This window comes from Phyllobates terribilis, unplaced genomic scaffold, assembly GCF_046119375.1.
Source record: "Phyllobates terribilis strain yellow unplaced genomic scaffold, ASM4611937v1 Scaffold_7__3_contigs__length_470593459, whole genome shotgun sequence".
In the NCBI taxonomy this organism is placed as follows: Eukaryota; Metazoa; Chordata; class Amphibia; order Anura; family Dendrobatidae; genus Phyllobates; species Phyllobates terribilis.
In genome coordinates, this window is record NW_027362767.1 from 294,351,836 (window position 1) to 294,367,032 (window position 15,197).

A 15,197-nucleotide genomic window follows, 5' to 3' on the forward strand; every position below is an offset into this window, starting at 1 on the left:
AAAAACCCTTTTACATTTCCAGAAGAACCTTTTGCTTTCCAGCACCATAGAAATATTTGACACTTTGTGCCTCTCCAAGGAGCATCCTCAATATTGTGAATACAAATGTCACTGTGTGAATGGCTGCAAGTTACTAGACTGCACTCTGGCCGGTGTCTGTAATTGACCGAGAGGTGTACTCTATATTTCTCTACACATAAAGCATGTGGTTTTCTTTTCTGTGGTTTTAGATAACTCACTTTCTTTTCAATTTAACTTTTCAGGCCTAAAAGCAGGTTTCTGTATAGAGAACTTAAGTGTGAAATGAAAACACATGCTGAGATCTTGTAAAAGCTTGCCATAGCCCCTCCGTATAATCCTTTTACCTTGACAGGTGGTGGTGGTGGTGTTGGTGGTGAGGGAGGAGGTGGCGGACGAGGCAAATCTGGAACCAAGCTTTTCCAGGACTTTCAAGTTTTAAGTAGGATCTGGACTCACCCTTGGTGCTTGCAGCTGGACTATATTAGTAAAGAAAATAAGGTACGGCAGATATCAGACTACATATTTTTGTCTGTTTCCCCAATAAATGATGCCAAATAGTGGGTAGAATTTCGGTGAAATAATGGAAATTTAGTTTTTTCTTCTTTTGAATATGCAGTGCTATAGATTTGACTGCTGCTCTTTCATCTCTGATCATATTCTGTTATATTTCAAGATATATGCCCATTATTAAAGCTTTGTTTGAAATGATGTAAGCCAGACTTTTTCCAAGTGACTAAACAGATGTGCTGGAGTTTAACACGACAGTGCCTGCCGCTGCCGAGAGATCCATCGCAGTGACGTTATCATGTGTGTTTTTCTTTTTAGGGATACTTTGATGAAGACAGCATGGAGGAGTTTATTGCGTCTGACTCTGACGAATCCTCAATGTCCCTGAGTTCAGAAGAAGAAGCCTCATCGTAAGCATTTTTCTTACAACCACTGAAAGGGTTACAGCCCCACAGGATCATTCTGCCTCTTTTCCTCCCGATGGGTACAACAATATTATGAATGCAATCAAAATTGGCCTCTGTGGCAGAGCGGCCTACCTACTAGAATAATTATTGTGTGTTTATCATCTTCTGCCAGAAAATCACTTAACAATAACGTAATGTGAAAGATCACCAGGAATTAGTCAAACAATCAAAGATAAATGCCAATTGATTTTACTTGTGTCCTGGCATGTTGTGCCAAAATGTGAATTAAATTATGAATCAACCGGTTACAGTTTTATAGAAGGTATATTTATGCTGCGAGCAGCCTAATTGGTTTCAGATTTTTATTTTTTTTTTGTCTTTTTCATTGTGACTTGCTCATGTTTGGCAATCCTCTAGAGTTGCTGAAAGTAGTCTTTGCTATGGGCATGTCCTCATGGGATGGTGTTAATGTGAATTTTGCAGGCGCAAGCAAATGGAATAGATTGTTAGGGTTTGTTCCCAGTTTATTTTCTACCTCTTCAAGTACTCTTTGTGGCTCTTGAACCAGACCTGTGCACGTTAAAATCCTCCTTGAATCTGCAGCATGTAACACACGTGCATTTGTAACGCAAAAATCTGCCACGTGATGAACAACCCTCAGACTACATGGATGTATTATTACACTTCTGCGCCCTGCATTTAAGTAGCAGAGATTATTTCATGGATGCTAAATAGTAGCACGCATGCCTCTCCGATCTGCTTCAAATAACTTTGCTTAAAATTTTAGGAAAAAGAAATCAAAAGGTAAAAGCAAACCGGAGAACAGCTCAAGCGCAGAAGAAAGCGATAATGATGTGGAAGTGATTAAGGTGTGGAACTCGAGGTCTCGCGGTGGGAACGGAAAAGACTCCAAACCCGAGGAACCTTCAAACACTTCAGCAGCTGCTAAAGTAGAAGAAAGTGAGTTAGTCATATGCAGTGTGTAAAAGTTTGAATGGAACTAAAACTGTCAGGTACAAACAGAGTTTTTTGTATTCTTCCTGACTTTAATGCAGGCTCAGAAACTGAGCCTGCGTCTTCGTCGGCAGATGATTGCGGAGTTATTTAGCCGTCATCTGCCTCTAACAGCCACAAGTAAAGCAAAGCTCTGCCCACAGCGGTTAGCCTGTTAAATGCTGCTGTCAATCTGCGACAGCTCCATTTACAGCGCGCCGGCAGTGGGATTTGCCATCCTAACCACCCATCGGCACCCCTGCAATGCACTGATGGTTTCTGTGACAAGCAGGGGTCTGCTGAAGAGCCCCGTGCCTGTGGGGTTACGTTACTCCTGTGAAAGCTAGCCTGTGGCTAGGAGACCTGTGATTTTTGCTATATAGAGCAATACTTTGGTGCTGCTGTATATAGCACAAGCGATCAGATGATCGCAGGTTCAAGTCTCTTAAGGGGAGTTTACAATACATTTAAAAGTAAAAAGAAAAAGTTTAAAAAAAAAGTTCAAATCAAATTTAAGAAAATTAAGTATTAAAAAATTGTAAAAAAATACATGTGATTTTGCTACATCCGTAAAAGTCCAGAATTGTGGGGAGGGGGGGGGGGGTTTGTAACTGGGGAAAAAAAACAACACAATAAGAGGCAATCGAAACATTGCATCTACCCTAAAGTAGTATCAATAAAATTGTCATCTCAGGGCGCAAAAAAAAAAATAAACCCTCACACTGCTTCAGTACTCAAAAATTGCAAAACGTTTTGGTAAATGTCGATAGAAGCAAAAAAAATAAATAATAATTTTCTGCTAATTTTTATCGTATAATGAATGTTGTAAATAACACCCCCCAATTTCACTGCACTTCAGTACATCACATGATAAAATGGATTGTGTCATTCAAAAGTACAACTCCTCCCACAAAAACAAGCCCTCACATGGCTATGTCCACATAAAAATAATAAAGTTGTGACTCTTAGAAGAGGAGGAAGAGACGAAAAAGAAAAAGTGAAAAACTGCCCAGTCAGTAAGGGTTTAAAGTGGTTTTTCAGAAATTAGACAGAAATGGATAAAATGTGGTTTTAAATATTCTAAAAAATTATGAAATACCTTTTTGATTAGCAAATGATGCTTGTTTTTCTAGGGTGGTAATCACTATTGTACATTAAAATGCCTTTAAACTTCCTAAACTGACAATAATCTGTTAGAATGTTAAAGGGAATCTTTCCCCCTCTTTTCCATGAGCTATTTATATGCACATGTAGCTCTTTCAAAGACAAGTCCAACAATACCTTTACATGCTAGTCTGTTCCTCCATTATTAAAAAATCAGCGTTTCACTTGACATGTAGATGAGGCTTGAGAGCTGAAGCCTCTGTCACTCTAGCTCTATTCTCCGCTCAGCGCCACAATCTTCTGCTTAATTGATAACTCCATTGCCTGAAGTCACACGGCATTACAGGCTGTTAATCAAGATGAAGCAGCTCTAGTCTGGGAATAGAGCTGGAATATAAATAGTTTGGGGATGTGAAATTCTGCTGACAGATTCCCTTTTAAAAGGACAGTATTAGATCAGAATGACATGATGAACAGCAGTGTGAGCAGCCTCTTCTTAGCACAGCACCCCTGGTACCTCCAGTATTAGATCAGATAGACAGGGTGGACAGCAGTGTGAGCAGCCTCTTCTTACCTCAGCACCCCTGGTATCTCCAGTTTTAGATCATATACATGGTGGACAGCAATGTGAGCAACCCCTTCTTACCTAAGCACTCCTGGTATCTTCAGTATTAGATCAGATAGACAGGGTGGACAGCAGTGTGAGCAGCCTCTTCTTACCTCAGCGCCCCTGGTATCTCCAGTTTTCGATCATATACATGGTGGACAGCAATGTGAGCAACCCCTTCTTACCTAAGCACTCCTGGTATCTTCAGTATTAGATCAGATAGACAGGGTTTACAGCAGTGTGAGCAGCCTCTTCTTACCTCAGCACCCCTGGTATCTCCAGTTTTCGATCATATACATGGTGGACAGCAATGTGAGCAACCCCTTCTTACCTAAGCACTCCTGGTATCTTCAGTTTTAGATCAGATACTGGGTGGACAGCAGTGTGAGCATCCTCTTCTTACCTCAGCAACCCTGGTATCTCCAGTATTGTATCGGGTGGACAGCAGTGTGAGCAGCCTCTTCTTACCACAGCCTCCCTGGTGTTACATCATAATATCCACTTGTAGCACATCAGTGTAACAAGACCGCAGCCATATTACTTCTATAGTGATTATTTCCCTATATTTAGGAATTTATTTGACTTTATTGTTATTCATTTTCTTGTAAGTGCACCCATTACCATTTTTTTTCTCTTTTTCTAGCCGTTACCAAAGCCACATCTTCCACTCCAGGGAGCCCAACCCCCGACTGGTACAAAGATTTTGTAACCGATGCTGATGCAGAGATTATAGAACACTCTGGAAAAATATTCCTTTTGTTTGAAATTCTTCGCATGGCAGAGGAACTTGGTGATAAAGTGTAAGTTGCATTTTCTTTGTGTTGATTTCTTCACTCGACTAGGTAACATATATTTGGGCTATTGACTCTTATATAGGGTGGGCCATTTATATGGATACGCCTAAATTAAATGGGAATGGTTGGTGATATCAACTTCCTGTTTGTGGCACATTAGTATATGGGAGGGGCAAAACTTTTCCAGATGGGTGGTGACCATGGCGGCCATTTTGAAGTCGGACATTTTGGATCCAACTTAATTTTTTTCTAGAAGAGGGTCATGTGACACGTCAGACTTATTGAGAATTCCAGAAGAAAAACAATGGTGTGCTTGGTTTTAACGTAACTTTATTCTTTCGTGAGATTTTTGCAAGTTTATGACCACTTATAAAATGTGTTCAAAGTGCTGCCCATTGTGTTGGATTGTCAATGCAACCCTCTTCTCCCACTATTGACACACTGATGGCAACACCGCAGAAGAAATGATAGCACAGGCTTCCAGTATCCCTCTTCCAATTAAAAAAAATAACGTTGGATCCAAAATGGCTGACTTCAAAATGGCTGCCATGGTCACCACCCACCTGGAAAAGTTTCCCCCCTCCCATATACTAATGTGCCACAAACAGGAAGTTGATATCACCAACCATTCCCATTTAATTTAGGTGTATCCATATAAATGGCCCACCTTGTATATCTAGCTTGTCTTAGAATAGGTCATAAAGGCTTTAAATGTAGTATTTTGTTTTGTGACGTGTTTTGTAAGTTTTTTTTATTTACTGAACTTCTCAGTGACACAAAGTTCATGTTGCTTCTGAGGTTGGTTTGAACAGTCCTTTTTTTCTGACACTCTTTTACGAGGACATGTCACCATTGCCATCATGTCTATTTTACCAAATAATTTTTTGTTTCCTGAACAAACAAGAAATGTATTAGTTTGACATCTGCGTATTCTCGTACCTTTTCTTTATCCTCAAATATTAGCAACACAGCTTTTTTAGTGTTAAGTTTGGTGAATATTCCACTACGAATCTGCATCACATTGGTGACTTGTCACTTTTTTCTTTTTTTCCACTCGTTATTTCTATTGAAATCAATAGGAATCTTATTCAAAGAATATTTAGGCTGAGTTCACACGATGCGTTTTTCATGCGTTTCCGCGGCGTTTTTGCAGTTGCGTAAACGCCGCGGAAACGCATGAAAAACGCATGGTAGAAGGGCAGCAATGTTCCCCAATGGAAATCCTCATGTGCTGTGCCCATGATGCGGATTTTTCCGCAGCGTAAACGCTGCGGTCAAAAATCCGCAGCATGTCAATTAATTTTGCGGAAACGCTGCTCTTTTGCCGCCATTGACTTGCATTAGACCGCATGGAATCCGCATCACTGTATATGTTGATGCGCTTTTCATGCGGTCTAATGTGCGGATGGTACCCGGGTGTGGATGAGAGGACTCTCATCCAGACCCAGGTACCATTAAAAAAAAAAGAATAAAATAAAAAATATATATATTCTCACCTTCTGACGGCCCGCGCTGCGTCCTGCCGGCTTACCGCGCACTTCGCGGTTGAATGAAGGACCTTCGCTGACGTCAGAGTCATGTGACGGGTCACGTGACGCTGACGTCGGAAGGTCCTACAGTCTTCACTGCCGGCAGCCGGGACCGATGAAGCAGGACACCGGGGGCCATCAGAGGGTGACGTATAAATTTATTTTTTATTTTTTGACATACACACTATATAAATCCATGCCGGTTGCATGGATTTATATAGTGTAAAGTTGACAAGCACTTTCCAAGTGATGCTAAAATCGCTTGGGAAGCGCTTGTCAACCCGCATGCGGAAATGAAAGTGAAGACCGCTTCATTTCCACATGTCCCTGGCAGGAAACCGCATGTACAATCCGCATGCGTTTTTTCCTGCCAGAGAGATGCAGAAACGCTCAGGAAAAAATCCTGAGCATTTCTGCATCGTGTGCACATACCCTTAAAGTGGCTTTTTACGTTTTATTTCTACTCCAGAATCCAAGTTAAAAAAACAAACAAACATTGCCCAAAGCTGCATTTATACTGCACGATTATTGTGCATGCCATTCCTAGGGACACTTATTTCACTATAATCATGCAGCCTAAACAGACCCAACAAACCCAACAAATAAGCAAAACGGCTGAAATTATCTTTTGGTTTGCCCAAAATATCATAGTTTTCTGCTGCACCTCGTCGTGTAAACAAATTTTTTGCTGTTTAGAACAATGTCAGACTATCGGAAGTCTTTTAACGCTGCAAAATTTGGTAATGTAAATCCATCTTTAGAGAAAATACTCCAGAGTTGTTATATCACAGGAAATACAATTAGTTAACCAGCTTTTCAGGAGTTTTTTGAATGATAAACACTTTGTTCACCCAGCCTTAGTGAGGACCTTTCATAGCTTTTGACCTTATAAACTGTGCATTGCTGCATATAGTAGTAGGAATGTAGATAACAAAGTTGTTTTTTTCTTTTTTCTCCACTCTTTTGTGGAGATACAATAGTTCTACCATCCTCGGCTGCTCCCGCGATCCTCCTCACTCTGATGCTGCTGTCCACCTCCTCTCCCAGTGCTTTAATAGGAAGTGCCAGGAGGGAGTGATAGTGCGCGATCACGCTGACAATAACGCCCTCTGGTACTTCCTGTTATTAAAGCACTGGGAGAGCAGGTGGACAGCAGCATCAGACTGGGGAGCGTTTCAGGAGCAGCTGAAGACAGCATACCTACTATGTGTAAGTATTAAAGCTGTGTGCCCACGATGCAGATTTAATGCTTTTCCGTGGCAGTATTTCTGCCTCGGAAACCCAATAAAATCGCTTGTTAAGATGTCTGCCATGTTTCCCAATGATAATTCACATGTGCTGTGCACATGCTGCGGAAATTTCCGCTGCGGATTATCATTGCAGAAAAATCTGCAGCGCAACCAATATGGGCACGATTTCGCGGTGAAATCGCACCTATAGACTTGCATTGAACCGCAGCGAACCTGCATGTACAGTATATATCTATACATGCGAATTTGCTGCAGTTCAATGTGCGGATGGTACCCGGGTCGGGAGAAGAGGAGACTACTATTCCTCTCATCCGACCCAGGTACCATCATACCTGCAAGTTAAAAAAGAATTATAAAGTAAAAAATTATTCCTGCTCACCTCTCCGGCGGCCCCCGGTCTCCTCCTGGCAGCAATCCTCTCTCCTCGGCTGCCCATGTGTACTGGTCGCGTGATGAGTGGATTTATATTATGATCAACTTATATTGTCAAGCCCCTTTCCAAATGCATTTCAGTGATGCTCAAAATGGCTTGGAAAACCGCATGACTAAATGCATGTAAAATCCGCATGCGTTTTTTCTGCCAGGGAGAGGAGAAAATGCTCAGGAATTTCTGCTTCAAATCTGCATCGTGGGCACATAGCCTTACTGTTACTGCACTTAGGGAGGCGTTATCAGTCTCACGTGACCACGCTCACACAGTTTTGACCTTTTTCTATGGTATGGGTTTTTATTTCGGTCAGATCTGTGGGCGGCTACTTTCAGTTATCGCCTCATTGGGGGGACACATGTAACCATGGGTTTTTCATCCTTTTGTCTCTGATTTTTTTTATGATCAGACAGCGTCCTAGTGGGATGAAAGTGAACTGAAAGAAATTAAACATTCAGTGGAACAATAAAAAAAAATTGGCGCCAGTCATTTTATAACACTAACTCCGCAGTGGAGTGGAGATAAAAAAAATGAGAAAAACCTCTTTACTTACATGTGCAGGAATGTACAGTTTATAAGGTCAAAAATTGAGACGGGTTCTCTTTTAGCTGCCATATACTGTACAAGAGATTTTAGATGTTCAGAAAGGTAGATTTTAAACCATGTTTTCATCATTGCTTGACCTAACGACAAATTAGCATCCCATCAATAAAAGTCAATAGCAGGCAACATATAAGGATGAAGATTGATGTATCATTTGACAACTTAATAAGAAAAAAATCCATCTGAAATCTCTAATGTCTGGGCAGCTTTGGTGCAACAATCAGATTGTGGTTTTGTTTTTGCTACACCTCTTATGGAAGTTTGTGTTCTCTGATTAAATTAATTCTAATTTATTTGTCAAATACTGTAATGTTTCTTGTGCTATTTCTTCAGTTTAGTTTTCAGTCAGTCTCTCATATCCTTGGATCTGATTGAAGATTTCCTAGCGTTGGCCAGTGTAGATCCATCCTCAGAAGAAGCAGAAGCCAAACCAGTTATATACAAAGGTATGTAATTACCAGAAATAAACCAATAGGAATTTTAGAACATCACTTTTACACGTTTAGGGTTTGCTGCCTAATGTTTTTTTTTTTATTTTGGCTTAAAGGGGGTTTTCTAGGGTTTTATGAAATTTGCCTAACAGCATGTAACGTGAAGTCCCCCACAATTCCAACATCACTGCTCAGGTGGCTTCGGCTAGATCTGCAGTTGATCACTTTCCACCTGAAAAGACCCTGCAAAAGTGGGCCATAAAAAAAGCATAATGTGCAGCAATGTCAAAACGACATTACTGTGCGCACGTTCCACCTTATGTCACTTCTTATAAACCACTTTAGTTCAGAAACCCTTAAATTGTTAGAAGTGATATGCTCACTGTTTCACTAAAAAAATCACCTGCCTTCTCTGCTGGACGGTGTAGAGTAGAAGATGCCGGTGGCGTATTTCTGAAGTGTTTTCTTGAGATAACTTGGTGGTTTCATCTGAAAGGTGCTGTGTGCAAATAGCCTTAGGGCTCATTCAAACATATATGCTTTTCTTGTACAAGTTTATCCATATTTCATGGGTGGCACTCATATCTGTGATAGTCTATGGGTACTTTACAGGTCTGTTTTTTTTTCCCCCTCGGACCGAGTGATCCACACAAAACGAGGGAAACTTATCCACTATTGGTCCAACTCACCAATGCAAGTCTATGAAAAAAATTAATGGAACTCTGAGCAAACTGATAATAGAAACTTAACTCACTGACCAAACTTTTGTCACTACGATCAAAAACACTGATGAAACTCACTTTTTTTTTTTTGCATTAATGAAAAATCAGTGTGAAAAACTGGATTGAATAGCACTATTGTGGATAAAACGCGCGTAGTGTACAAAAACTGTGTAACTGTGTGTAAATACATATGCTATGTGCATCTATGCAAGTGTGTGTACACACACACTCACTCACACTCTCTGCTCAAAAAAATAAAAGGAACACTCAAATAACACATCCTAGATCTGAATGAATTATATATTCTCATTGAATACTTTGTTCTGTACAAAGTCAAATGTGCTGATAAAATCACACGAAAATAATCAATGGAAATCAAATTTATTAACCCAAAAAATATAAATAAATAAATAAAAATAATAATAAATAAATTAAAGTGGAAAAACACACTACAGGCTGATCCAACTTTGTGATGTCCTTAAAACAAGTCAAAATGAGGCTCAGTATTGTGTGTGGCCTCCACGTGCCTGTATGACCTCCCTACAATGCCTGGGCATGCTCCTGATGAGGTTGCGGATGGTCTCCTGTGGGATCTCCTCCCAGACCTGGACTAAAGCATCCGCCAACTCCTGGACAGTCTGTGGTGCAACGTGACATTGGTGGATGGAGCGAGACATGATGTCCCAGATGTGCTCAATTGGATTCAGATCTGGGGAACGGGCGGGCCAGTCCATAGCTTCAATGCCTTCATCTTGCAGGAACTGCTGACACACTCCAGCCACATGAGGTCTGACATTGTCCTGCATTAGGAGGAACCCAGGGCCAACCGTACCAGCATATGGTCTCACAAGGGGTCTGAGGATCTCATCTCGGTACCTAATGGCAGTCAGGCTACCTCTGGCGAGCACATCACAGCCCTCCAAAGAAATGCCACCCCACACCATTACTGACCCACTGCCAAACCCGTCATGCTGAAGGATGTTGCAGGCAGCAGATCGCTCTCCACGGCGTCTCCAGACTCTGTCACGTCTGTCACATGTGCTCAGTGTGAACCTGCTTTCATCTGTGAAGAGCACAGGGCGCCAGTGGCGTCTTTGCCAATCCTGGTGTTCTGTGGCAAATGTCAAGCTTCCTGCATGGTGTTGGGCTGTGAGCACAACCCCCATCTGTGGATGTCGGGCCCGCATACCACCCTCATGAAGTCAGTTTCTAACCGTTTGTGCAGACACATGCACATTTGTGGCCTGCTGGAGGTCATTTTGCAGGGCTCTGGTTGTGCTCCTCCTGTTCCTCCTTGCACAAAGGCGGAGGTAGCGGTCCTGCTGCTGGGTTGTTGCCCTCCTACGGCCCCTCCACGTCTCCTGGTGTACCGGCCTGTCTTCTGGCAGCGCCTCCAGCCTCTGGACACTATGCTGACAGACATAGCAAACCTTCTTGCCACAGCTCGCATTGATGTGCCCATCCTGGATGAGCTGCACTACCTGAGCAACTTCTGTGGGTTGTAGAGTCTGTCTCATGCTACCACGAGTGAAAGCACAACCAACATTCAAAAGTGACCAAAACATCAGCCAGAAAGCATTGGTACTGAGATGTGGTCTGTGGTCCCCACCTGCAGAACTACTCCTTTATTGACGGTGTCTTGAGAATTGCCAATAATTTCCATCTATTGTCTATTCCATTTGCACAACAGCATGTGATTGTCAATCAGTGTTGCTTCCTAAGTGGACAGTTTGATTTCACAGAAGTTTGACTTACTTGGAGTTATATTCTGATAAAGGGGTTCCCTTTGTTTTTTTGAGCAGTATATATATATATATATATATATATATATATATATATATATATATATATATATATATGTGTATGTATGTATGAGATATATATATATATATATATATATATATATATATATATATATATATATATATATATATATATATATATATATATATACCATCCTATCCTGGTATGCATGGCACCCCTCACCCCCAATCCTAGTATGCATGGCACCTCTCACCCCCAATCCTAGTATGCATGGTCCCCTCACCCCACAATCCTAGTATATGCATGGTCCCCTCACCCAACAATCCTGGTATGTGTGGTACCCCTCACCCCCCAATCCTGGTATGCATGGTCCCCTAACCTCACAATCTTGGTATATGCATGTTCCCCTCACCCCCCAATCCTGATATGCATGGTCCCCTCACCCCATAATCCTGGTATGTGTGGCCCCCTCATCCCTTTCACACTGTACACACATACAAAAAAAATAAACAGTTATACTCCCCTTTCTTCTCTGTGCTCCTGCCTTGCTGCGTCCTGTTCTGCCGGGGGAGGAGTGCGGCTTCGGAGCACCGTGCTGTCTGGCGCCATTTTGCTAAAGACACACTGTAAATGTGTCTTCAGTAAAATGGCGCCGGATAGCGCTATGCTCCGATCCGACTCCTCACTCCTGCCCCGGTCTCCGGCCAGAAGAGGCGCCGCGGCAACGCTCCTCCCGGTCAGGTAAGTATGGCGCCGGAGATCGTGGTATGATTTCAGTGTCTACTCATACCGCGATCTCCTGCGCCATACACCTCCTCTTACCTGTTGTTTGGGGTCACCCAGACTATTTTGTGTTTTCCATGAAAACGCATACTTTTATTTATCAAATGAGTTGCAAAATGAATAGAAAATATAGTCCAGACATTGACAAGGTTAGAAATAATGATTTTTATTAGAAAGAATAATTTTCTCCTTCAAACTTTTGCTTTCATCAAAGAATGCTCCCTTTGCAGCAATTCCAGCATTGCAGACCTTTGGCATTCTAGCTGTTAATTTGCTGAGGTCATCTTGAGAAATTTCCCCCCATGCTTCCTGAAGCCCCTCCCACAAGTTAGATTGGCTTGATGGGCACTTTTTCCGTACCATACGGTCAAGCTGCTCCCACAACAGCTCAATGGGGTTGAGATCTGGTGACTGCGCTGGCCACTCCATTACAGATAGAATACCAGCTGCCTGCTTCTTCCCTAAATAGTTCATGCATAATTTGGAGGTGTGCTTTGGGTCGTTGTTCTGTTGTAGGATGAAATTGGCTCCAATCAAGCGCTGTTCAGAGGGTATGGCATGGCGTTGCAAAATGGAGTGATAGCCTTCCTTATTCAAAATCCCATTTACCTTGTACAAATCTCCCACTTTACCAGCACCAAAGCAACCCCAGACCATCACATTACCTCCACCATGCTTGACAGATGGCGTCAGGCACTCTTCCAGCATCTTTTCAGTTGTTCTGCGTCTAACAAATGTTCTTCTGTGTGATCCAAACACCTCAAACTTTGATTCATCTGTCCATAAAACTTTTTTCCAATCTTCCTTTGTCCAATGTCTGTGTTCTTTTGCCCATATTAATCTTTTCCTTTTATTAGCCAGTCTCAGATATGGCTTTTTCTTTGCCACTTTGCCCTGAAAGCCAGCATCCCGGAGTCGCCTCTTCACTGTAGACGTTGACACTGGCGTTTTGCGTGTAATATTTAATGAAGCTGCCAGTTGAGGAGCTGTGAGGCGTCGATTTCTCAAACTAGAGACTCTAATGTACTTGTCTTGTTGCTCAGTTGTGCAGCGGGGCCTCCCACTCCTCTTTCTACTCTGGTTAGAGCCTGTTTGTGCTCTCCTCTGAAGGGAGTAGTACACACAGTTGTAGGAAATCTTCAGTTTCTTGGAAATTTCTCGCATGAAATAGCCTTCATTTCTAAGAGCAAGAATAGACTGTCGAGTTTCACATGAAAGTTCTCTTTTTCTGGCCATTTTGAGAATTTCATAGAACAAACAAATGTAATTCTCCAGATTTTCAACTAGCTCAAAGGAAGGTCAATTTTATAGTTTCTCCAATCAGCCAAACCATTTTCAGCTGGGCTAACATACTTGGGCAAGGGTTTTCTAGGGTTTTCTAAACATCCATTGGCCTTCTTACACAGTTAGCAAACACAATGTACCATTAAAACACTGGAGTGGTGGTTGTTGGAAATGGGCCTCTATACACCTATGCAGATATTGCAATAAAAACAAGACGTTTGCAGCTAGAATAGTCATTTACCACATTAACAATGTATAGAGTATTTCTGATTCATTTAATGTTAGCTTCATTGAAAAAAAAATATGCTTTTCTTTCAAAAATAATGAAATTTCTAAATGACTCCAAACTTTTGAACAGTAGTGTGTGTATATGTATATATGTGTGTATGTATATTATATTATATAGTGACAGAGTCACTGGTATGATAGATGAGGGGAGGTATGTGTCTGGAACCAATAAACTTTCTGCCAGCATGTAATATGCTGGGGGTTAACTCTTTTAAAGGGTGTGGTTTTATGGGAATGACATAGAGATGTGAAGGAAGTCATTCCCCTACCTCCACCTTAGGGTGTGGCTGAGCAAGGGGTTAAATGATCGGTCACCATTTTTTTTTCTGTGTTTTGGTTTGGAGAGGCAAGGTCTCCAGACTGGGAGAGCTGAAGGCTGGGACTACAACCTGTGTGGGCGCATCCCATACTCCTATGGACTCTGCTATCATTTATTCTTTTCTATATTATATAATTATTAAATTATTAATTAATAATTATTCACTTAATTATATATCATTCACTTCACATGGATTTTAGCGAGCTCTGTGAAATAGGAGACAGAAATTTCTCCATTAAAAGTGCCATATTAAAATAGCTCCCTTTTCAAGTGTTTTCTTTCTATTCGAAGCCTTTAACAAATATCCTTAATTAAATGTAAGTCTACAAAGTTGCCTTGCTGAGACCAGATTATCCCATCTCCACATTCTTATGATTGAGGTCCTGGTGATTGGACCTCCACCAGTGATGCATTTGGATGTTTTGCTCACTCCTTGAGTAATGGCTGTCATGTGGACACTGGAGGATAATCACTTTTTATCTACCAGTGTAAATACACCATAGGTTAACCTATTTATTTTTTTTGTATTCTAAGGCTATGTGCCTACGTTGCATTTATGAAGCAGAAAATTTCTGCTGCATAAATGCAAGTTCTCTCCCGGAAAAACGCATGCGGAATTCCGCACGCGTTTATCGCGCATTTTTCGCGCGTTTATCACGCGTTTTCCACATGCGGAATTGCCTTGCGTTTTTTATGCATTGGACAAAGGCAATTCCGCTTGCGGAAACGCAAAATTAAATGACCTGCTGCGGATTTTTGAACGCGGCATAAACGCTGCGGAAAAATCCACAGCATGTGCATAGAACTTGCGGAATCCCATTGGGGACCATGGGGTGCGGATATACATGCGTTTTTCAAGCGTTTACGCTGCGGAAATTCCGCAGCATATACGCTTGAAAAATGCTACGTGGGCACACAGCTTAAGGATTTGTAATCTTCTTTGAAGTGAACCTGTCAGATTGTAAATATTTTCTAATCTGCAGGCAGCATGAAGAGAATCGGAGCAGATTTATAAACTGTTTGGAAAGAAAAGATTTGATGCAACTTGTTTTATCCATTCATTTCCCTGCTTATTGTGGGCTTCTTTGTCAAGTGGATGGTCTCACTGAGTGACATTTATATCTGTATGCACATTTATATAGGGAAGACTGTCAATCATAGATTAGCACCGCCCACTTGACTGAAAAGCCCACAATAACCAGGGATATATGAGTAAAACATGGGTTATACTGAATCTTTGCCACTAAATTATATAGCAATCTGCTGATCACCTCCCCCTCTATGCCATGCTGCATGCAGATAAGACTATTTCAATGTGACAGGTTCGCTTTAATGAAAAAGCAATTTAATCTGCCCCATAGGTC

At 41.6% G+C, this 15,197-nt stretch overlaps 1 protein-coding gene across 2 annotated transcripts in view; it reads left to right on the forward strand.

The window, feature by feature from the left end:
- ATRX (ATRX chromatin remodeler) overlaps positions 1 to 15,197 on the forward strand; it is a 115,805-nt gene that overhangs the window by 73,549 nt on the left and 27,059 nt on the right. For both annotated transcript variants that reach the window (XM_073641015.1, XM_073641016.1), the window contains exons 24-28: positions 374 to 519; positions 847 to 938; positions 1,723 to 1,895; positions 4,283 to 4,439; positions 8,576 to 8,688. In XM_073641015.1, the coding sequence (XP_073497116.1) occupies positions 374 to 519; positions 847 to 938; positions 1,723 to 1,895; positions 4,283 to 4,439; positions 8,576 to 8,688 (681 nt within the window). The remainder of the gene's footprint in view (positions 1 to 373; positions 520 to 846; positions 939 to 1,722; positions 1,896 to 4,282; positions 4,440 to 8,575; positions 8,689 to 15,197) is intronic.